The following is a 23,204-nucleotide window of genomic DNA, read 5'->3' as shown; positions in this document are numbered from 1 at the left end:
AATTTCAACATTTACTAATACATTATTAAAATTTTGTTAACATTAGTTAATGCAGTGTGAACCAACATGAACAAACAATGAACAACTGTATTTCCGTTAACTAACGTTAATGAAGATTAGTAAATACAGTAACAAATGTATTGTTCATGGTTAGTTCATGTTAGTTAATACATTAACTAATGTTTAACTAATTAACCGTTTTGTAAAGTGTTACCATATATTTTTATGCATACAACTAGCCATCTAGATCAAATGGGCAAAATGTTTTTTTTTTTTTTTTTGTACTTGTACTAATTATTATCTAATTATATAGTATACATTGCCACTCAAAAGTTTGGGATCAGTAGGACTTGTAATTTTTTTTTTTAAAGAAGTCTCTTATGCTCATCAAGGCTGCATTTATTTGACTTAAAATACAGAAAAAACAGTAATATTGCAAAATGTTGTAAGAATACAAAATAATGTTTAATAATGTTGTAAGAATACAAAATAATGTTTAATAATGTCTTAAGTGTCACATAATCCTTCAGAAATCATTCTAATATGCTGGTTTATTATTAGAATGATCAATGTTAGAAACAGTTGTGCTGCCAAATATTTTTTTGGAACCTGTGATTCTTTTTTCAGGATTCTTTAATAAGTAACAAGTTAAAAAGAGCAGCATTTATTCAAAATATAACTCTAACAATGTATGCTGGTAAATAAAAGTATTAATTAAAAAAATCTACTGACCCCAAACTATTGAACATTAGTGTTTATTGTTAGAAACCCTTTTTATTTTAAATAAATGCTGTTTTTTTTATCTTTTATTGATCAAAGAATCCTGAAAAAAATATTACAGGTTCCAAAAAAATATTAAGCAGCACAACTGTTTTCAACAAATTAATAAATAATAAATGAATCAGCATGTTAGAATGATATCTGAAGGATCATGTGACACTGAAGACTGGAGTAATGATGCTGAAAATTTAGCTTTGTATCAAAGGAATAAATGACATTTTTTTTAATTCACATAGAAAACAGTTATTTTAAACCGAGTATTTTAAACTTACATTTTTTTCTGTATTTTTGATCAAATAAATGCAACATTTAAAAAAATGTCTTTAAAAATCCTAAAAAATCTTACTGATCTGAGTGGCAGCGTATGTAATCGTGTTCATTGAATAAATTAAATGATACCATTATCACTATGTTAGTAAGCCAATGTTTAAACTGTAAGCATAAAGATTAGTTTAGTTTTTCACGTCCGTGCTAAAATAAGCAGACATGTCAACTCTGAGGGGTGGATAGTCTGATGGAAGGATGTCTTTGTGTTTGAGTGTGCGGAAGCAAGTCTATTCATGACTCACTATCAGTGTTGACAGTAAATGCATCTTATGTTTCTGAGTGCTCTCTGATGAACCGTTATCTCCATAATTTCGGCACACTGATTAGATGCGTATCACTTTCAAGGCTTCGAGATGACTCCTTGAAGATCTTGAGGATAGCATAATTATGTTTGTCTCAGATTAAAACTTCTTCACTGAACTGAGCTGGCATTGGTCTTATATATAGACACTACCATTATACACACACACACACACACACACACACACACACACACACAGACAATACTTCACAGGGAGATCAGTTTCACACTCCAATGCTTCATTTTGTGAACTAATCCCTGTTGTTTTGACCCCATATGCATGTGTCCTGGAGCCTGCAGCCTTGTGCTGAACTGTTCTTCCAGTCTACGTAAAGCCTTGCTGTGATTAATGTAGCTCTTCAGTGTTGGGCTCTGTGCATGGATGGAGTCACAGGTTGTCCAGTACAAGCAGGGTTATGGCACACCAGACTCACCCCAGAGAAAACATCCACAAAGAGATAAGCTCCTGCTTCTGTTTATGAGGAGGTGTGTGCATGGAGAGAGATACTTTAATTGCTGGTCTTTGGATTTTAATGATTGTTGCACCTTTTGTATTTGTAAAAAGCCCATAAAATAGCAGAAGGCAGGTCAGTTCAGTCAGTAGCCACCCCTGGGCAGCTATTGTCTATGTAGGCAACTGTCATACAAGTAGAACTTGTTCCTACACTCTTAAAAATAGGTGCTTTAAAAGGTTCTTCACAGCAATGCCATAGAAGAACCATTCAGTCAAAGGTTCTTTAAAGAACCATCTCTTTCTTACCTTTTTATAATCTGAAGAACCTTCTTTTGCCACAAGGAACATTTGGTAAAAGGTTTTTCAGACGTTGAAGGTTCTTAATGGAACAATTTAAACAAAAAAGGTTCTTCTATGGCATCGTGAAGCATTGAGGCATCGAAAACCTTTATTTTTAAGAGTGTGGGTTAATAAGGAAAAATAATCTACTTAATCTACTTTTATTCAACAAAGATATATCAAAAGTAAAAATAAAGATATTCATCAAATGAAAATATTCACCAAAAGTCTAGAAAAAAAAATTCACAATCACAGCACAACTGTTTTCTATGGAAGCCCATTTCATCCACTAAATACAAAATTAAAAAGGTAATTGCGACTTTTTATCTCACAATTCTGACTTTTTATCTCAGAATTGCATGATACATGCTCGCAATTCTGACTTTTCTTTTGTGAGATTGTGAGATATAGTCACAATTGCTTACTATAAACTCACAATTGACTTATTTTCTCAGATTTGCATGATATAAACTCACAATTGCTATAAAGTTATAAAGTCAGAATTGTGAAATATAAATTCACAATTCTAAGAAAAAAAGTCAGAATTGCAAGATGTAAACTCACAACTGCAAGAAAAAAAGTCAGAATTGCAAGATGTAAACTCGCAATTGCAAGAAAAAAAAAGTCAGAATTGCAAGATACAAACAATTCTGAGGAAAAAAGTCAGAATTGCAAGATGTAAACTCGCAATTGCAAGAAAAAAAAAGTCAGAATTGCAAGATACAAACAATTCTGAGGAAAAAAGTCAGAATTGCAAGATGTAAACTCGCAATTGCAAGAAAAAAAAGTCAGAATTGCAAGATACAAACAATTCTGAGGAAAAAAGTCAGAATTGCGAGTTTATGTATAAATTTGGACTTTATTACTCGATATTGGGAGTTTATGTTTCACAATTCTGAGAAAAAAAGTCAGAATTATGAGATGTTATCTCGCAATTGTGAGTAATAAAGTCAAAATTTCAAAAGTCAGAATTGTGAGATAAAAATTTTGCAAGCACCTTTTTTATTTAGTGGTGGAAACAGGCTTTCGTAGTTTTCAACACTGATAATAATAAGAAATGTTTCCTGAGCACCAAATTAGCATATTAGATTTCTGAAGGATCATGTCACACTGAAGACTGGAGTAATGGCTGCTAAAAATTCAGCTTTTATCACAGGAATAAACTACATTTTGAAATACATTTAAGTAGAAAACAGTTGTTTTAATTTCTAGTGCTATTCCACAATATTACAGTTTTTTTTACTGTATTTTTGGATCAAATAAATCCAGACTTGGTGAGCAAAAGAGTTTTCTTTCAAAAACATTGAACTTTTAAATATGCACTTGAGTGTGAAAAGAGCGGGACTAACCTCTTTTTGTTTCACGCTCTCGCAGGATTTGGATACTGGAGAGAATGTGGATACGATGGAGACGACTTTGGATCCCCAAAGCCAACAGATCCATTTCTGTAAGGTGCAACAAGTCCTAAATAGAGACAAAAACACAGATGAAGTGGTTTAAATCTGTGGTGAGAATGACAAGGGCTAGAACTAATGGCCATCTATCATTCGCACACAAAAACAAACATCAGAAAAGTGTACGGTTTAAGCTAGCAGTGTGTCATTACGGCCTGTGCCTCGCCACTCCTCAAAGTCAGGCCTTGTGTGGCTTTCAAAACAATACATTCCTTCAGCTTCTGACACGACGAAAACGCACAGCTATGTTTTAGACGGCATCTCTGCTTTCATTGTTCCCGGCAGGACAAAACAAGAGCCGTTTAATTGAAGGTTATGCGCTATTTTCTGCTGTTTAGTATTTACAGTGCACATGCCAGAGCATTCTTTTCTAAATAAACAGTAACAAACATGCACTGTCACAGCATATTGGGTTATCTGGGACTGCCCATAATTTGTCAATGCAACTAAAATGGCCCTGGGTTTGCTCAGATTTTTGTGGCTGCATTCCAAACTGCTTAGTATCCATCCTAAATATGCAAGATTTGGATTTGCTTGTGTCTTGATGTTAGCTATTTTTGTGGATTGCTTCCATTGGAAATGCCAAATATATTGGTTCTGTAGAAACAATGTTTACTCAGAAATTGCTAGAAAGACTGAAATTCTTGTAAAGTGTTCTCCAATAATTCGTTTTATTTATGCCTTCTCTGTTTTTACACTGGAAAATGTTAATATTAGAAGATCACCAAATGAATATCCACTTTCATACTGCAAATCATAATGTTGTGACGCCTGACTATACATATACCATTGAAAATGTCCAATTAAAAGTGTTAGTACTTTATTTTTAATTAAGACAAAAAAATAAATACATTTCATAAGCTAAAAATTTAATTTTTTTTAAATCACTTCCTGGTAATCGTCATGCTGTTCATTTTCATTAAACAAAGGCCTTTACCAAGTCATTCATTAAGAGTAGCTATGAAGATCCGTGTGAAGTCTGTTCTGCTGAATTGGTGCAGTGAGGTGAAGCCGTGTTGATCTAATTTTGGAAAAACAGATGCATGCTGCATTGCTCTCTTTGTGTGTTTTATCTCATCTGCACCAATGGTTTAATCAAATGGATTCTACCTAGAATCTCCTTCATCAGCAGCAAGCACTCTTTCCCACTGCCATGTCTCTGTTTTTACAGGCTAGTTTGGGCAAAGCGAGAGAGAGGTTGGTGGACAGAGATGGACAGAACGGCAGACACAAAAGAAGCCAGTGAAAGACAGAAGGCCTGAGTGTGGGAGAGAGAGGGAGAAGAGATGGAAAATGAAGGGATAACATATGCTGGTAAGGGCCCATTGTTCATCTGCCTTCATCGCACAGCTAAATCCAACAGCTGAATCCGACAAGCCATGACAAAGTCTCTGCACCCTCAAACTCTTTATTTACCATGTGTGGTCTCATATCATTCTCTCATGCGGAGACTTCAAAAACATGTCACTAAGCAGCTATTCAGACACCTTACCTTGAGTGGGCAGGTAGATAAGAGATGTGCTGTTTGTTGTTTTGGCAGTAGGTTTGTTGATTTTATGTCAGTGTCCAATGAGGTGGGTGCTTTGAGTGTGTGTCTGTGTGTGCCCACAGATACTCATGAAACACTCATAATCTAAGCATTACTAGTTGCCCTTATAAAAAATTTCCATGGTACAGCAATGGTATCAGATGACAAAACGATGGTACTTTGATATGATAATGATGATAATGGTACTAAATGCAGGTTTGTGCACTCAAGATTCAACTTTAAAATTCTAATTAAATTGCTGAATTTTAATAAACAGGATGTTGAACTGAATTGAATTTAAGGAATCTATATACAGTTGAAGTCAAAAGTTTACATACACCTTGCAGAATCTGCAAAATGTTAATTGTTTTATCAAATTAAGAGGGATAATACAAAATGCATGTTATTTTTAATTTAGTATTGACCTGAATAAGATACTTCACATAAAAGATGTTTACATATAGTTCACAAGAAAAAAATAATAGTTGAATTTATAAAAATTACCCTGTTCAAAAGTTTACATACACTTGATTCTTAATCCTGTGTTGTTACCTGAATGATCCACATTTGTGTTTCTTTGTTTTTGTTTAGTGATAGTTGTTCATGAGTACCTTGTTTGTCCTGAAAAGTTAAATTGCCCAATGTTCTTCAGAAAAGTTGTTCAGGTCCCACAGATTTTTTGTTTTTTCAGCATTTTTGTGTATTTGAACCTGTTTCAACAATGACTGTGTGATTTTGAGATCATGATCTCACACTGAGGACAACTAAGGGACTTATATACAACCATTACAGAAGGTTTGAATGCTCACTGATGCTTCAGAAGGAAAAATGATGCATTAAGAGCCGGGGGGTGTAAACTTTTGAAAGAATGAAGGTGGAGATTTTTCTTATTTTGCCTAAATATCTTTTTTTTTTTAGTACTGCGCTTCAGAAGCTACAGAAGATACATGTTCCCCAGAAGTCAAAATAAGTTAAATTTACCCTGATCTTCAAATTCAAAAAGTTTTCACCCTCTGGCTTTTAATGCATCCTTCTGAAGCATCAGTGAGTAATAGTTGCATATGAGTCCCTCAGTTGTCCTCAGTGTGAAAAGATGGATCTAACAATCATACAGTCATTGTTAGAAAGAGTACACAAAAATTCTGAAAAACAAAAGAATTTATGGGACCTGAAGGATTTTTCAGGAAAACAGCAGAAAACAAAAAACAAAAAACAAAAAAAAAAAACAGCTGTGGATAGTTCAACAGCACAGTATTAAGAATGGAGTGTATGTAAATTTTTGAACAGGGTCATTTTTATAAATTCATCTATTATTTTCTCTTGTGGACTATATGTAAACATCTTTTATGTGAGATATCTCTTATTTAGGTCTGTACTAAATAAAAAAAAAACATGCATTTTGTATGATCCCTCTTATTTTGGTCAAATAACATTTTGCAGATTCTGCAAGGTGTATGTAAACTTCTGACCTCAACTGTAGTTGTGTATATTACTCATTTAGTCACTCAAATTAATTATAAAATAAAAGGAAAACACCTCTGTCATCACTGGTTTAAGTGGTAGTGAATACTTAATAGCTGTTTTATTGGTGCTGTTCTTCATCTAGGCTTAACACTGCACTCCATTAGTGAGCTGGAATCACTGAAATACGATTCAGCATTAATGTGCACTACACAGTGTAATCAGTGAGCCTATAATGGACATGTGGTCATCTCAGAGTTAACACTGCTGTTGTTTCATTCTTGACAGTTGAGTGTCTTTTTTCCTAGTATTTCTGTTTTTGCAAAAGATGGGAAGCTGGTTAAATTGTACAGTGGATAATTGTGTGGAAGACAGTGACTTTTACAGCTCCTATAAATGTTATTCATGGAGAATACAGTGAATTATTTCATAGCAACTGGACTTCTTTATAGGGCATTGAAAATGAGCCACCTGGGGCTCATCTTGTATGTGACAAAACAGGTGGTGATCGAAAATTTTCCATTACATACAACTATCATGGTTCTGACTAGGATGGGAGTGAAAATTATGCTTTGAAATGCAAATGTATTAATGTAGGGGTGCCCGATCCTGCTTCTGAAAGGCCACATTTCTGCAGAAATCATTTGCAACCTGCTCCAATTAAGCTAAATGGAAGTTTTTACTGATCCTGATGATCTGGATAAGCTGGTTAAGGTGTGTTTAGTTATGGATGGAACGAAACTCTACGGGAAGGTGGTGTTCAAAGAACATGCATCGGACAGCCCTGTATTAATGTAAATGGATGTCCAAAAATTTATCTTTAATTATTATCTTTAATTATATAATTATATTTATATCTTGAGTATTAGGAGGGACAGAAACCTTTAAAAGAAAAACGTTCACTCTCTTTAAAGACAATATCATGAAAATTACTTTTACTGTGTTTAAGTGCTATAATCAGGTCCCCAATGCATCTGCCAACCCAGAAAACATGAAACAGAACAACCCGGTAAATACTGGTATTGGTTTTGGTAAGCCTTTTTCTGCAAGCTTTTGAGAAAAAAAGCCACTCTGATTTCGCTCCCCGGTGACGTAATATTGCCATCTCTTATTCTGCGCATTTCCATCCACCGTGTCTCAACTGTGTTTTCGCAAGCGACAACGGTGTAACAGTTCTAACGCCATGGCATGCTAACTTTACTGTCATTGGCTGCACAGATGAGCACAGAACACTATTTAGAGTCCCAGCCTTAGAGGAGACAAGAGAGTATTTATTTATTTATTGTATATTACGCTGCTGCCACACAGATCAAATATAAACGTGATTTTTTTGCCAGCTGTTTACCTTCACATAACCTACTGTTTTTGTAAATCATTTGTGTTATTAACATAAACTTGTGTGTATTTGACATTTTAAGCGCAATAAGACATTAAAGATAACTTAGTTTGGTACTCACATGCCATGTGACAGGCACTTTCTACGCATGTGCTTTGGATGTGTGCGCTCAGAAAATCGTATATCAGAAGTTTAAACTAATGTTTTAAAACGCATCATTTAAGCATGATAGATATGATAATCAAAACCAAACAGTTGTCTTTTAGCAGAACATCTGATAAATCTATAAAGGCACAGCCCTTTTCTGGAAAAGGGGGTGGGGAGCAGCAGCTCATTTGCATTTAAAGAGTCATGCACAAAAACAGCGTGTTTCTGCTTCCACTCAAAATAATTTATTTTCAAAATGATCTAATAAATGATCTGTGGGATACTTTGAGCTGAAACCTAACAGACACATTGTGGGGACACCTGAGACTTATATTACAACTTGTACAACTCTCCTTTAATATTTAAAAATTACACCAGGAATTAACAGTTAGGTACAGTAAGTGTGCAATGGCCTTTAAGTGTAAGGCCTGCCGCTGTTTAAAACCATGCAACCACAGCAGTTCTGGCAAATATTTCTGTGTAAATGTAGAGTGAAGTTTAAAATTTAGGATTATTTGTGTGATTAAAAAAGTTTGTTGCCAGTAGCTCCAGTAGTAAAGTTTAGCCCTAGGTTCAGAGTCAAGCAAGTTCAGAGTCAAGCAAGCATACTGGTATCTGTAAGCCACGGAAATACTTTCAGAATCTTCAGTTTGCTGCAGTTCCTGGACTCACTTACATTCCAGGTGGAGTGTGCTGCCAAAAGCACGGCTGAAAATACAGATGTCAGATCAGCTGGTCTAAATTCAGTGAGGTGCTTTGAACACAATCTCAGCGTGCTTTCCCGAGTTCAACCACAGAGTTTAGATTTCACTTTTCTGTAATGTTGTTGATGATTATAAAAGTTCACAGACAGTAATGCAATTTCAACTAACTGTGTTTGAATAATTGCAGGGTACAGTTTAAATGCTGTAGAGCGGTATGCAGATCTGTGTGCATGTGTGTATAAGCATGTGCATGTGTGTCTAAACTCACAGTGTGTGCTGACTTTACCTCCACTCCATCATATTCTTCATCAAATAGTGTGCAGTATTGAGGTAGCCCCAGCTGACTTAGCCATTTTGAGATGGACATGTGCTTCATGATGGAAATTTATCCAAATGTTGCCTCAAAAATCCCTCCGTATGGAAGGCTGGAAGAAAAGCAAAGCGTTAATTAAATGAATAAAACTGATTACGGTTTCAAATAGAAAAAAAAACATTTGAAGATAAATAGGCCGATGATAAATTTTGGGTCATGTCAGGTTATTTCCTTATATGGGTCATTCTACAAAATATTTGTGCAAGCTGTTGTCCCACAACCAAAAACACATTTAAGTATTCAAATCTTAGATGTTTACTAAGTTCCTTCTATTATCTATTGAAATATAATATTTAAAATATCAGTTAGCTTAATATATATATATATATATATATATATATATATATATATATATATAATCATAATTTGGGCACTTTTATTTGGGAGGTGGCTGTCCCTAGGCTATCCCTAACCCTTAAATTTCAACTTATGAAAATTATATAAAAAAAAAAATATATATATATATATATATATATATATATATTTTTTTTTTTTTTTTTTTTTTTTTCCATTGTTGTTTTTAAAAGTATATGTTTCATTCTTTTAAAAAGTGAAACTTTTTTATATTTTCTTTGTAAATTATGAAACTTTATGTAAAAAAAAAATGTGTTCCACATTTTTTGTCAATACCGACACAGTGTATGTTTTAGTCCATTGGCTGAGACTGATTTTAACTACATCCCAAAATTTATGATAAGAAACTATTCCTGTGAAATAGTTACAAGGTATAAGTAGATAGGCCCCTTAATTTTGAGGTAAATGTGTTCAAAAGTCAGAAAAATCTGTGTGTAACTTTTTTTCTGCAATTAAGCACACTTTTTGTAAGTTATTCCATAACATTTAGTTTTTATATGTGTACCACTGTTCAGAACTGTGCTAAGTAACCATGAGTTCAAAGGTATCTAAAATTGTCACTACCGAAACATTTGGTGGCGTTTCGGTAGTGACATCTTAGGTTTTTTTTGGGTTTACAATGTAGATAGATGTAAGCAAAATTTTAATATGTCAATATAACTCTTCTTAAATTATTATTAATCTGTTTCAGTAGTGACACATTTGGGACAAATATTCCAAAACTTTCTGAAAAAACAATTTGGAATTAACTGCACAATTACTAGAAATGCGTACCTTGGATATTGTACAATTTGCAATTTTCAAGACGTTTCCAACTCTAACTTTGGACCAGTTCTGTAGAATGGCCCATATACAGTAGCATGATGAGTTATCTTACACATGACATTTGAGTCATTTATGAGCCTTGCCTTAAGACACAAATAAACCAAATTATACAGAATCATCTGCCCTCAGATCTGACATACTCATACTGGAAGCTAAAAAAACATTACAGGGGTTGCAACATTCTGTCTGCACATGATTCTCTCTCAGTGAACCCTGGGGGTCCGCAAAAAGAAAATGCATGGTACTGAAGGTGAACAATGCAGTCCTAAGAAATCAAATAAGCAGTTTGAATGGTTTCGTTATGATTAAGAAATGACTCACAATGCATTTTTGCACATGAGTGTATACATCTGCTATGGGTGGAGCGCATGTGCATAAATGCATACATGCAATTTAGATGTGTGCGTGCATGACTCTGATTATCCTCCCTCTAACTAACTGTGAAACCGCACTATGGATTTATGGTGTTGGCGTAGGCTTTAATTATTATATGATCCAGCTCCCCTCAGTTTAATAGCTTATTTATGAACGGGCAGCATTTCTACTCCCTTTCTCCTTCAAAAACTCTAAGTATGATCGGTCACATCACCAGAAGTTTCTCTTCTAAAAGACATAATGTGTGTGGGCAGTTATGCACAGATCAGAAAGATCTATGTCTTCTTTTTAAAGGCATGAATTCTAACACAAACAAATGACCACCGATCTGCAGAGGAATTGAATTATTAAATAAGTTGGATGAGGCAGCAGAGTGTTTTTTCAAATCTTGGCAAGATATGTCCAATCCTTTAAAAGATCACCCAGAGAGGAGGCCATTAGAGTTATTAGTATGTAAGCGTGTGTTTGAGAGAGAGACAGCGAGAGAGAGATAGAACAAGTGCATATTTATAGATTGTATGGGCTCCAGGTAGTGAGCAGAAAACCCTGTCACCTTGCCTGAGCGAAGTGCTTTGTCAAGATTACTCCTGCCAACAAAAGAATCCACTTCACAAATCACACCAACTAATCATAGCCTAAACCTCATCTCACGCTCTATTTAGTGTCTCATCATGACAGCAACATCAATCCAGACCAGCACTATGACAGCATGCAATATTGCTTCTATACAACAGTTCAATAAACAAAAAGTGAGTAGCTTATATTTAAACACCTTACTTCCAGTCACTTCATCAAAAATAGTCGTTTCTGGATGTATCAGTGTGTTTCAATGAATGAGTTGAAAAAATGATTCAGTGACTCACTCATAAAAACACCTACTGGTGTATCCATGTAACTTGTAGCAAGTTCCACTGTTGTAACTGCATCTCTGTATGAGCAACAGAATAGCATTGTCTTTTTAGTAAGCAGAATTAATTATATAGTGAAACATTTCCTATATCCTTGATCCTCAATAGTCATCTGTCAGCTTCAACTATCTCTTGTTTGTGAACCCTGCAGTATTTCATTTTGCAAATGCAGACATGCACCAGATAGGAAGATCCTGACATCCCTGTTTTCCCAGCAATCAACTCTCATCCACTCTCACACAATGGGCAATAAAAGCAGCTGTAGAAGTGGTGGAACATGGCTCATAAAACACCACTGGGGCAATACAGCAAAAAAAAGTTGCAGTTAATCCAATATAGCTCTCAAGGCCAGCTGTGCTCGCAGTCGGTAGCCCATCCCTGGGGTAAAGCAATCAGAGGAGTAGCTTGCACAATTGCGGGGAAGTTTATTCCTGTCATGAATGTCAATGCCCCTGCGGCCACATGGAGAGATGTATAGTAGGTCTTACACCTTAGAGGACAGGTTGTTTGCCAGACGAGAGAAGACTGACTGTCCTTGCAGCACTTAAAGCAAACAAATGCCTTTCTCTTTAATCGACTGATAGTTGATTCAGTTTATATGATATTCGAGCCATTAGCTTCACAGTTTAAATTATTTTCAAGCCATTAGGTCCAATACACAGCTTGCTGTTTAGTTCCAAGCCATTAAGTCCAATGCACTTGCCATTTACATTTACATTTACATTTATTCATTTAGCAGACGCTTTTATCCAAAGCGACTTACAATTGGGAAAGTGACTTACATTTGTACAATTAATAAAAGTAGCTTTTAGCCTTTTACTGAATTTATTAATTGTTCAAATTAGGTGAAAGACCATTTGTAAACCAAATGTGATAATGTGACCCAAGTGGGTTTGAAATAGTATGTAGAGCCTGACAAGCTTGTAGTAATTCTTCCACATTAACATACAACATTACTTTTGCCTCATGTAATAAAGTTGAAGGTGGATGTCCTTTCTGAATCATGACGATGATTATGCTGATGATGAAGCACAGTTATTTGGCGTATATATTTATCCAATAGGCTCATGCATCTGCATGATCCAATCTTCTTAAAAGCCATGGTGTAGATACATCCCAACATGGCTTAATCACATTTAAGGTTTCGTATGTACACGCACATACATATCAATGTCATATATGCCTGTGAGGCTTTACTATGGATAGAGTGGAGAACAAGATTATGTTTATCATATTCAAGATATTCTTCCTGCACTCTTTAAAGATTCAATCTATAATCCGTTCTTTTAATACATGCTTAGTACATGCTGACTGCAATTCAATATGCTATAGCATTCAGTTGCTGTGGTGTCTATATACTGTACATACTGGGCCCAAAAAAGCTCTGATGATTAGAAAAGCATGCAACAGGAACTAATTACTGCACTTTGTGGGCTGGAGACACGTGAAGTCACACACTGTGTTGCTTTGAATATCCTGTTTGGGAAACAGAAGCCCCTTTCCTGTTTCCTCTGTTGTGGTTACAGACTGCCTGGCTCCTTGGCACTTTATTTTTTCATTTACTTCTATTTGATTTTATTATTTAAGTTGCTTTCATGCTTGTTATTTTTAAACAGAACTTTCATTAATATTGATTACTTTGTTTTAATGACTCCATTTTTAGAAGTGATGGGACTAGAAGTTTGGGTGAAACTAAATGATTTTTATCTGGTGTTTATATAATTTATAGATACAGCTGAAGTCAAAGTTTACATACACCTTGCAGAATCTGCTAAATGTTAATTATTTGACCAAAACAAGAGAGATCATACAAAATGCATGTTATTTTTATTTAGTACTGACCTGAATAAGATATTTCACATAGAGGACGTTTACATGTAGTTCTCAAGAGAAAATAATAGTTGAATTTTAAAAATGACCATGTTCAAAAGTTTACATACACTTGATTCTTAAAGGTGCCATAGAATACATTTATACAATATTTTAAATTGTTCTCTGATATCTACATAGAAGGTATGTGGAATAGGAAAGGGCAAAAATCTCAAACAGTTTTACAAGTCCATTTACAACCCTAGGATTTGTCCCTAGAATGAAATGTTCTGTTATTGCCTTATTTGGAAGGTTCATGAATATTAATGAGCTCTGCTCTGATTGGCTGTTCCAAGAGCTTCTCATCTCACCAGCTTGCACATGGATAAAAATATATATTTAATTACGGAGCTCTAGCCGCTTTTAATATGCGGTTTGTTGAATCTGCTGTTTTGAATCGGCGACATTTTCCTCTCACTATTGTGATCGCATGTGCTCTGTGTAGCGTTATAATGCAGCGGGACAGCTTACTTACCACATAATTTCAGGTGCTTGTGAGTGATGCTCAAGATCTGTAAATCATTCGCCATCATCAGCACAGTTATTTCTCCATCATTCACCATCATCAGCGCAGTCATCTGTCTGTTTATGTGGTAAGTGAAATCCTATGTACTGCAAAGTAACAGGCTAACACTAGCAGTAAGCTAACCGTGTCACTTCAGTGGCTCACCTTATTTTACTGATGTACTGACGTTAATGATGATTAGGCGATGCAAATGTTGGGGGCGTAACTATTAACGATCCTGGGGCTATTGCATAATAGTCGGTGTTATGTTGGAATTGACCTATTTTTCAGTGGTCTTTTGCAAACACAGGAAGGAGACACAATACATTAAGAACTGGGGGGTCAAAACATTTTGAATTTGAAGATCAGGGTAAATTGAAGTTATTTTGCCTTCTGGGGAACATTTAAGTATCTTCTGTAGCTTCTCAAGGGCAGTACTAAATGATACTTAGGCAAAATACGAAAATGTACACATCTTAAACTTGTATGTAAACTTTTGAACAGGGTCATTTTTTAAAATTCAACTTTTTTTTTTATTGTGGACTATATGTAAACACATTTTAAATAAATACAAAAAATAACATACATTTAGCATGATCCCTCTTATTTTGGTAAAATAATTAACATTTTTCAGATTCTGCAAGGTGTATGTAAACTTTTGACTTCAACTGTATTTATTCATCATTCTTGAACATAAATGCCAATTTAAATTTTTCAATTTTCTCTAATGCAATGACATACAGACATTTTTAGAAATGCTAAAAAATGTTCAAATAATTTTTGGGTTCTGTGTATAAATTCTTACATTCACAACATTTGTCAAATCTAAATCTTACACCAGCAGCTGATAGGCCTGTAGAATGTTGGCAAACATGCCACAGAGAAGAGCTAAAAAGTGTCAAATCAAGTCAAGTCACCTTTATTTATATAGCGCTTTTAACAATACAGATTGTGTCAAAGCAACTGCACAGTGTTTAAACAGCACAATAGTGTGTAAGTAACGCATTATTGTAAATAATCAATTTTCAGTTAAAGGCAGTTCATCAATGAATTCACTGTGATATCATCATCCAGTTCAGTTCAAATAGTATACGATATCGCTGGAAAGTGTCCCCAACTAAGCAAGCCAGAGGCGACAGCAGCAAGGAACCAAAACTCCACAGGTGACAGAAAAGTGCTTTGTATAAGCTTAACTGAGCTATTTTTAATCTTGATAGCACTAATTAAGAAGGTCAGTCCATTATGAGATGACAAAATGTGATTGGATGTCACTATTGGACTGTCAGATTTCAGGATAAGAGAGGAGAGTTAACCCAGACTCAATGACATCATTGTTCTCAGTTAAGCATTCCAGGACGGCACATGTGGGAGATTTTGCAAGTCAAGAGCACACGCAGTGCTGATTTATGATGATGTTGCATGTGCACATTGTGTGTGTGGTGACCAGCAGGAATGAGATTGTTACATATGTGACCTGCATGACTTGAATATGTGGTGGGTGTACAGTATATGAGATATGATATATATGCTTTGTCAGATCAAGACTAGAACACCCTCTAAGATGAAGATGCAGGCATTTTGTGATCGTGTTGCCAAATTTTGACTCGTTAAATCAACCAAGCATAGCTTAGTGGTGAATTGTGTATGTAAAGCTCATTGTCCAAGAAACTTTTGCTGCTTAGGCTAAAACCTGATCTGGCTTCCAGCATCCAAAAAAAAAAACAACAACACACATGCTGGTCTTTTCCACAGGGTTTTGATGTGTTACAACTTTAGCAATCAGTCAAGATAGCATTGCCATTTTGTAAGTTCACATGAAGTGTGTTAGCAGATGTTTTTTTTACAAAATCATTCTGTTCTGGTAGTCCTCTCAATCTTGTGTTAACGTCAGTTGGGAGTTGTAGAGGAGGCAGGCACCACTTTCTCCCCATCCACCCTTCCTAATCTCTGCTCTAACCATGAGGCAAACAACTCACCTATAATACATCTAAAGAATTCTAATGCAGTATAAATCACATCTTTTAAACATCAGGCAGTCCTGATCAAATGTTTGTACTTTAATTACTGCAGGATAAACTTACACGGGGTAAATTTCATTTTTGTGTGAACTATCCCTATATTACCTATGATCTTACCCTCAAGCCATCCTAGGTGTGTATGACTTTCTTCTTTCAGATGAATACAATTGGAGGTATATTAAAAAATCTTCCAAGCTTTATAATGGCAGTGAATGGCTGTTGAGATTCAATGTAAGTCCAATAAAGTGTGTCCATCCATCACAAAAAGCGTGGAGTACTTTTTATGATGGATGCATGCCTTTTATTGGGCTTCTCAAAATCTCAACACCCATTCACTGCCATTTAGGGGTGTGGGATATATAATGTCTGCGATAATATCGTAATAGTTTTTTTTTTATCGATATGTGATTTGATTATCAAGTATATGGCAAAAAACAAACAAAACACACCGACAGAGTGCATCCATAACATTACATTACGTGATCTAGTAAGTCTAGTAAATACGCATTAAGAGTGCATTCTTTCAATGCATGATTCAGTCTATTAAACTGAATTTAGAATGATCACATAGTTCAAGATATGGGGGCAGAAAATTTATATATTTATATCATTTCATATAGTTAATATCTGTGTCATTTTTAATTAAAAAAAACTTGCTGGTTGAGTAAAAGTAACTTTTAAGTCAGAATTTGCCAGGGGTATGAATAATTTCGGGATTGGCTGTAGCTGCATTAACATGTGTAAATACATCTAAATGCCACTTTATATGCAACTTCCACAAAGATGAATTTTGTTGATACTGATTGAATTAATTTGAACTGATTTAAAACTTGTTTGGTAACAGTTTAATGTATTATTATTGTAATTTACTGATTAAATGTAAGAATTTGACTCAAAAGGTGATGACACTTTTAGAAAAAATGTCTTTATAAAGTTAAAAATGCCCTTAAAAGGTAAAAATTACTAAAAATTACTAAAGATTAATTTCTATTACTGCTATGAACTGACCACACAGAATATGAAGAACATCAAAAACTTTAGGAGTCAGCACGGTAGTTCTTAAGCACAATAACACACACAGCAAAATATTGTCTACCTATCATTATCGATAAAATCCTAGAAAATATCAAGATATTATTTTTAGCAAATATCACACATTCCTACTACCATTACAAAGCTTGGAAGAGCCAGGAGTTGTATTCGTTGTGAAAGAAGAAAGTCATATTCACCTAATATGGTTTGAGGGTAAGTAGATGTGGTAATTAAATTTTTTTTTTAACTAACTAACTATACTAAATGTCATGTCAATATGTAATGACTGGGTTTTTAAATCAAGCAAACAAAGCAACAGCTGTAAAATATTATTAGCAACTCAAACATATTCCAATATTTTTAATGTATCCATGAAAACTGTCTTATCTCCTCTTAGTTTTGATGATCTAATAATTCTTTCCTCAGTACTGCCCCTGTGTACATGCTCTATTTCAAAGTTCTGCCTGGGGAGGAGGATAGTCGACCCTGATTCACGGCATACCAGCCGTGCCTTAAGTCCTGAGCTCACACCACAGTTAGGCTAATAACATTCCCTGGCAATGCTTGACTCATCTTCGCAGACAATCTGCCAGATACTTTTGCCATTACAGCTGTTTGGGATACAGTAAACAGTGACTAGAAGCCTCCTACTTCAAGGTGGTGTAAGAAATCTTGTTCATAGCAGTTCATATAATGGTCTATAAGGGTAAGGGGATAGCCTGGAAAAATCCAGACCCTAATCTATTAAGATTAAGGGTCTGGCATCAAGCAATGAAAAGGGTCTAACTCGAGTGGTGGCACCAAGCATGCATTTGAAACTCTCACTGCACGCAATTGGATAACGCCACGACCAGGGATTAAATTGGGCCGGGGCCGTCCGGGGCTGAGCCCCGGCACATAGATTGCAGGACTCGACACTTCATTAACGCTACACAAGTAGCCTAACCAGATTAAAACATCAAAAACAAAAAATAACCAGCCAATCACCAAAACGCAAACCAAAATCACGACACTCTATCACATGAACAGCTAATTCAATCGCTGTGGATAAATGCAAATATTCCCTATAAACACAGAGTAAAGACACTATCTATGTTTCCATCCAAAAATGCGAATTTTACTTATGCGCAAATGTTTTATGCGATGTTCCAGTTTTGCGCATAAGTAAAATTCGCATTTTTGGATGGAAACATAGATAGTGTCTTTACTCTGTGTTTATAAAGCAGCGTTTCCATCCAACAAGACAAAGAGAACAAAGTCATCACTTGCTGACAAACTTCCACTAAATATCACTAATAAAACTAGGATAAGTCCCTGAAAATAATAATTTTCATATAAATATAATTAATTGAAGGGATCAGTGAGCATTTTACTTTTACTTTTACTTTCGAATTCGGCGTCAATTGATTGAATGGACGACAACAAAACAGTACGACTAACTCACTTAGTCTATATTAAACACAGAATTATTAATTTATTAACAAAAATAAAATAACTGTTAAATAACTTACACAAAGTGTATTTATATATATAAAAAACAGGCCTACTGAAAATCAGCAAACACGGTGGAATAAATAAGAACCGAATGTTCTTCCAATGAGCTTTCAAAATCACCTTTTAGATAAACGGCAACAGTCAGCAGGCCTTTTTAAAAACCAAAATATACTCGACTCCAGTCGCGGATCTGTGATGCGACTGTTGAGCAGCCGTGTTCAGTTTTTAATTGCACCGTTTCTCTAACTGAACTAAATGATTTTTATTACTATGAAAAAATCAAAACATGGTGGGCAAGTGATGAAACTGGTGAAGCAAACATTTCAGAATGACCAATACAACATTTCTGATGCTGAGACAAGATGGGTCCACTGGTTAGTCGAGTTATCCCGTTCTATCAGTGCAGAGTCACATGATTTTTTTTAATGCGCATAGAGGAATTTATTCGGTAAAAGTGTTTCCATTGTAGTCTATGTGCATTTATTCTTTTCGGATAAAAAGTTTATCCTACTCAGTTTTATGTGCATTTTTAGAATTTATGCACATTTTCGCGTTTCCAGCCAGAGATTTTTTATGCGATATTCCAAAAAGCGCATAAAAATAGGTGGATGGAAATGTGATGCGGTCATGGCGCCGGCTTCCTTTTGTTTAATGATTGCGCCTGATGCGCCCACGCCCGCTCCAGAGGCGCGCAGATGAAAAAATAATTATTGATTACCAATTTGAATCAGTACATTATAATGAAAACAATACCTTAAAGTGGTATCTTTAAACTGGTGAACCACTTTAACCTTTTACAGTCCAAGAATTAAGTAAATTAATGCATTCAAACAGTAAGTTCAAAACGGCTCTACAGAAAAAAAAACCCCCGGCCGATTCCATGAGAGATTGCGGAGAATCATTCAGCGTTCAGTTCTATTTCAGCAGCAAAAATAATTTCAAAGACAGCTAACCCAAAGCGCATTTCAGAGCAACCAGACGATTCATTGCTGAATAATTTGTTTTGTAACTTGTCTTGAACAAATCAGTTGAGTCAAAGTTTCATTATCCAATGCACAAACATCTGATAAATCAGTCGAACTGAATCGAACAACGAATCTTTGAACAACTCACTCATTAGACACTTGCCATCACCTACTGGTGTTTTAATTTGGTTTAAAAGTATAATCCCCCCCCCCCATAATTTCTTGTGTATATTAAAAAAAAATACTTAAAACAATCTCAACAATACTCTCAAAACAATCCTAACATTATTTAATTCAGTTGTTCATATTTCATATTATGTAATAGAATTTATAGATCAAATGTAAGAATTTTAAATGAAACATGAAGTAGTAATGAAGTTAGGGGGAAATATATATAGCCTGCCACCATGTTTACTAAATGATTCCGGACGTCGGAGCGCTGTCGTCATCAGTTTAGCTCGCCTCTGACCCGCCTACATCAGATACACCGATTTGATTGGTTCCCAGAACTGCTTACGTAATGCAGTAATGTGGATCATTGCTCGATGCCAGAGTGTCTTGCAGAGACAATTCAAATTGTGCTCTCGCGAGACCTCTGGATTTCCAGGGTAGTAAGGGGAATGTTTTCTAATGCCTTTGATTTTAAACATTTAAAATTGTGGTGTAGTGTAAGCTGTCCTTGATAGTAACTCAGTTCAGCTTTGAGTAAAAATATGCAAAATATGCGGTTTCTATGCCCACCACTTTTCTGTAACTTTAAGAGAATTATGTGTATTTATTATATATTGCAGAGATTAGAAACAGAGTGTAACTTGAGAAATGCACACTAGGTCAAAGGTCATGTGGAGCATTCTAATTTCATTCTAAGTTCATTCAGAGTTTTGTCTCCTCAAACAGGGTTTCTGAGGACAGTTGTGGGAAACTCATAAAAACAGCAAACACGTTGTGCCCGCAGATCATTAAAACAACTGTGGTATTGATTTGTTTCCTCAAAGTTAAACAGCACAGATCCATCAATATCTTAAATTTAATTTAAAGCATGAAAAATGAATAAGACGTCCAGTCATTGTGCTTCTAAGTTAAACACAAAACCAATATCACTCTTTTAATGTCCTATCGATCAACTCTTTTAATCTAAAATTGTAAAGCTAATTATTTATTGTGCTCTTTAGCATGCATGCACATATTAGTAAGAGCACACATAGCATAAGTAAACAGTAACTCATATATAAACAATCAGTACAACCTCTAGTTGCACCCACCTGGCTGCCCTGTGGTCAAGAGTTCAGCATCCCACAAGCCACTGCATGTTCAGAGCATGCTGGCTTCTAGACTTTTTTAAAGCATGGAAAACACCATTGCTAGACTGTCTGCAAACACTAAGTTGCCAGATGCACTGCATGCCTTCAGTGGCGTTTATCAGGATGTGAACAACCACATAAGAAAGCTCTCAGCATGCCACAGTAGTGTGTGGTGGGGCTGGGAGCTGAACAATATCAGGGCTCTTCAACTCTTTCTCTCTCGCTCTCTCTGTCCTCCACTTACCTCCAGGGCAAGAGTCATTCTGAAGCCAAATAACTTAGACTTTAGGTTCCAAAAAAGTTGCAGACGCTTATTTTAATTTCTTTAATGGATGTTTGCTGAAGCAATGTGCCATAAATGCAATTTGTATCTAATGTCAAAACTTTGACAGAGGGCAAGCACTGATCCAACAAAGTTTTAAGATAATCTCTTAATTGTCAGAAGAGCCCTGAGGATAGATGATTTAGTTTCAAAGCACGTCCTATAACTGAACCTGTCAGGCATTTAGTCAATGTCAGTGGACTCCAGGTTAAAAGTGTTATTTCCCTAACTGGTATCATACATTAGGTGTTAGGTTGTTTATTATTTACTAGAAATTATCACAATAGTTTCAGCTTTACTGGGAGCATATGAAGTAGCTATTATGAATAGTCACTGCATACGACAAAACAGTTAGCCTACTTATTTATATTGGAATAGTGAATAGTATACCACAGTTGTGACTAACTGAATGAATAATAGTCACTAATGGAAAAAAGTCCAAGTAACATTAGATATTTTAATAGATAGGCTAATAGACGAAAGAAAACATGCTAAAAAAAGCCTTACCATTAAGTTTTCCATAATGCATAAACGGCTTTATAAATTGTTATACACATAAAATCTGTTACTGTCGGTCACGTGTATTACGTAAAGTAGAAAAAGAAGCTAGACACTAAAAATTTATTTTTAAACTCACCTTGAAGGTCGCGCAAGCGTTTATACTTCAAAAACTGATGTTCTTTAGTCCAAATTAACCAACTTCTGTCAGAGAGCAGACGCTCACAACTCAAACACTCATTCTGCATGAGTTGTCCCTGCTGTTGCTGCGGTCCCCTGTGAGGAAAACGGAATGATGCTGACTGGTGACAAATCCCGCAAGGATGCGATTACTACGCGCCTGAACGCGCTTTTACTGGAATGCGCGCTGGGATGCTGCATAGACAGGTCTATACTCCACGCGCGCGCCGTCATATTGTTGTGAATGGTTTCATGCGGTTGTTTGAGCCCCAAACAGTTCCCTAATACATTATGTAACATAAGTATATATATAAACCGTTTTGTGTCAGTGAGTCAGTGAACCGGTAACCGTAAACTTCAAAATGTGTGAACCGCGAATTCCTCGGGAAACAAACGCAAACTGATGTTTATTATTTTCTCTGGTTTTTTTTTCCACACAGCTGAGCTAACACTGGTTTAACATTCCCAGCTTGTGTCTATATTATGTATTATATATTATATTTGAAACATGTTTAAAAGTAGTCAGATGTAGTTAAATTGTCCTAAAAACTGCGAAATAGACAAATCTCTTAGATGCTAAGCAAAGACCAGCAGCACTTAAAATATTAGACTGCTGTTTGGCGCCTTGCCAACACTAATTCAGCTCTGAATATTGTTCTGCAGAAAATCTGACCTTAGGCTGTCATTCCTCCTCCTGTATCATAAAGCTCCTTGCCAGATAGTGAAATATCTGATGCACAGAGACAGGCTACATTAATATTTAAAGTCACAGCTGAAGCGTTGGACTGGTGACTGATTCAGATTACATTTTGAAGATGAATAGTAGTGTTTTACAGTTGCATTTAAGATGTATGTAAAGGCTAGTAAATCATGGAAATCTCTCTCTCTCTCTCTCTCTCTCTCTCTCTCTCTCTCTCTCTCTAAAACATATTTAAAAAGCATTTAAGTATTCAAACCGTGGATGTTTAATAAGATCCATCTATTATCTATTGAAACCCAAAATAATGTTTAAAATATAAGTAAGCTTAATATATATAAAATCTTAATTTATTGGGTACTTTCAATTGGGAGGTGGCTGTCCTAAACCCTAACCCATAAATTTCAACTTATGGAAAATGATCTTGAAATATTTTTTTGTATTTTGTTCCATTGTTGTTTTCTAATTTATGTTCAGGAAATATTCTTATGTCCTCCTCGTTCATAACTACAAGGTGTGAGTAGATAGGCCCCATCATTTTCAGGTAAATGTGCTCAAAAGTCTGAAAAATCTATGTGTAACTTTAAGGAACGTCACTACCGAACACTTTTTTTCTGCAATTAAGCATACTTTTTTGGGAGTTATTCCATAACATTT

General features: G+C 35.3%; 1 protein-coding gene across 2 annotated transcripts in view; it reads right to left on the bottom strand.

Annotated features, from left to right (window-relative positions):
* The window catches only part of bcar3 (BCAR3 adaptor protein, NSP family member), a 95,846-nt gene extending 73,887 nt beyond the window's left edge, over positions 1 to 21,959 (bottom strand). Inside the window, exons 1-3 of one of the 2 annotated variants that reach the window (XM_073819103.1) lie at positions 21,810 to 21,959; positions 9,100 to 9,256; positions 3,551 to 3,665 (exon numbers count right to left, since the gene is read on the bottom strand). In XM_073819103.1, the coding sequence (XP_073675204.1) occupies positions 3,551 to 3,665; positions 9,100 to 9,207 (223 nt within the window). In that variant the 5' untranslated portion in view covers positions 9,208 to 9,256; positions 21,810 to 21,959. The remainder of the gene's footprint in view (positions 1 to 3,550; positions 3,666 to 9,099; positions 9,257 to 21,809) is intronic. The other variant, XM_073819104.1, reaches the window with a different exon arrangement.
* Between the last annotated feature and the right edge of the window lie 1,245 nt (positions 21,960 to 23,204).

This window comes from Garra rufa, chromosome 15 (assembly GCF_049309525.1).
Source record: "Garra rufa chromosome 15, GarRuf1.0, whole genome shotgun sequence".
Taxonomy (NCBI): domain Eukaryota; kingdom Metazoa; phylum Chordata; class Actinopteri; order Cypriniformes; family Cyprinidae; genus Garra; species Garra rufa.
Note: the sequence above shows the minus strand (reverse complement) of the source record. Positions and strands in the feature narration are given on the sequence as shown.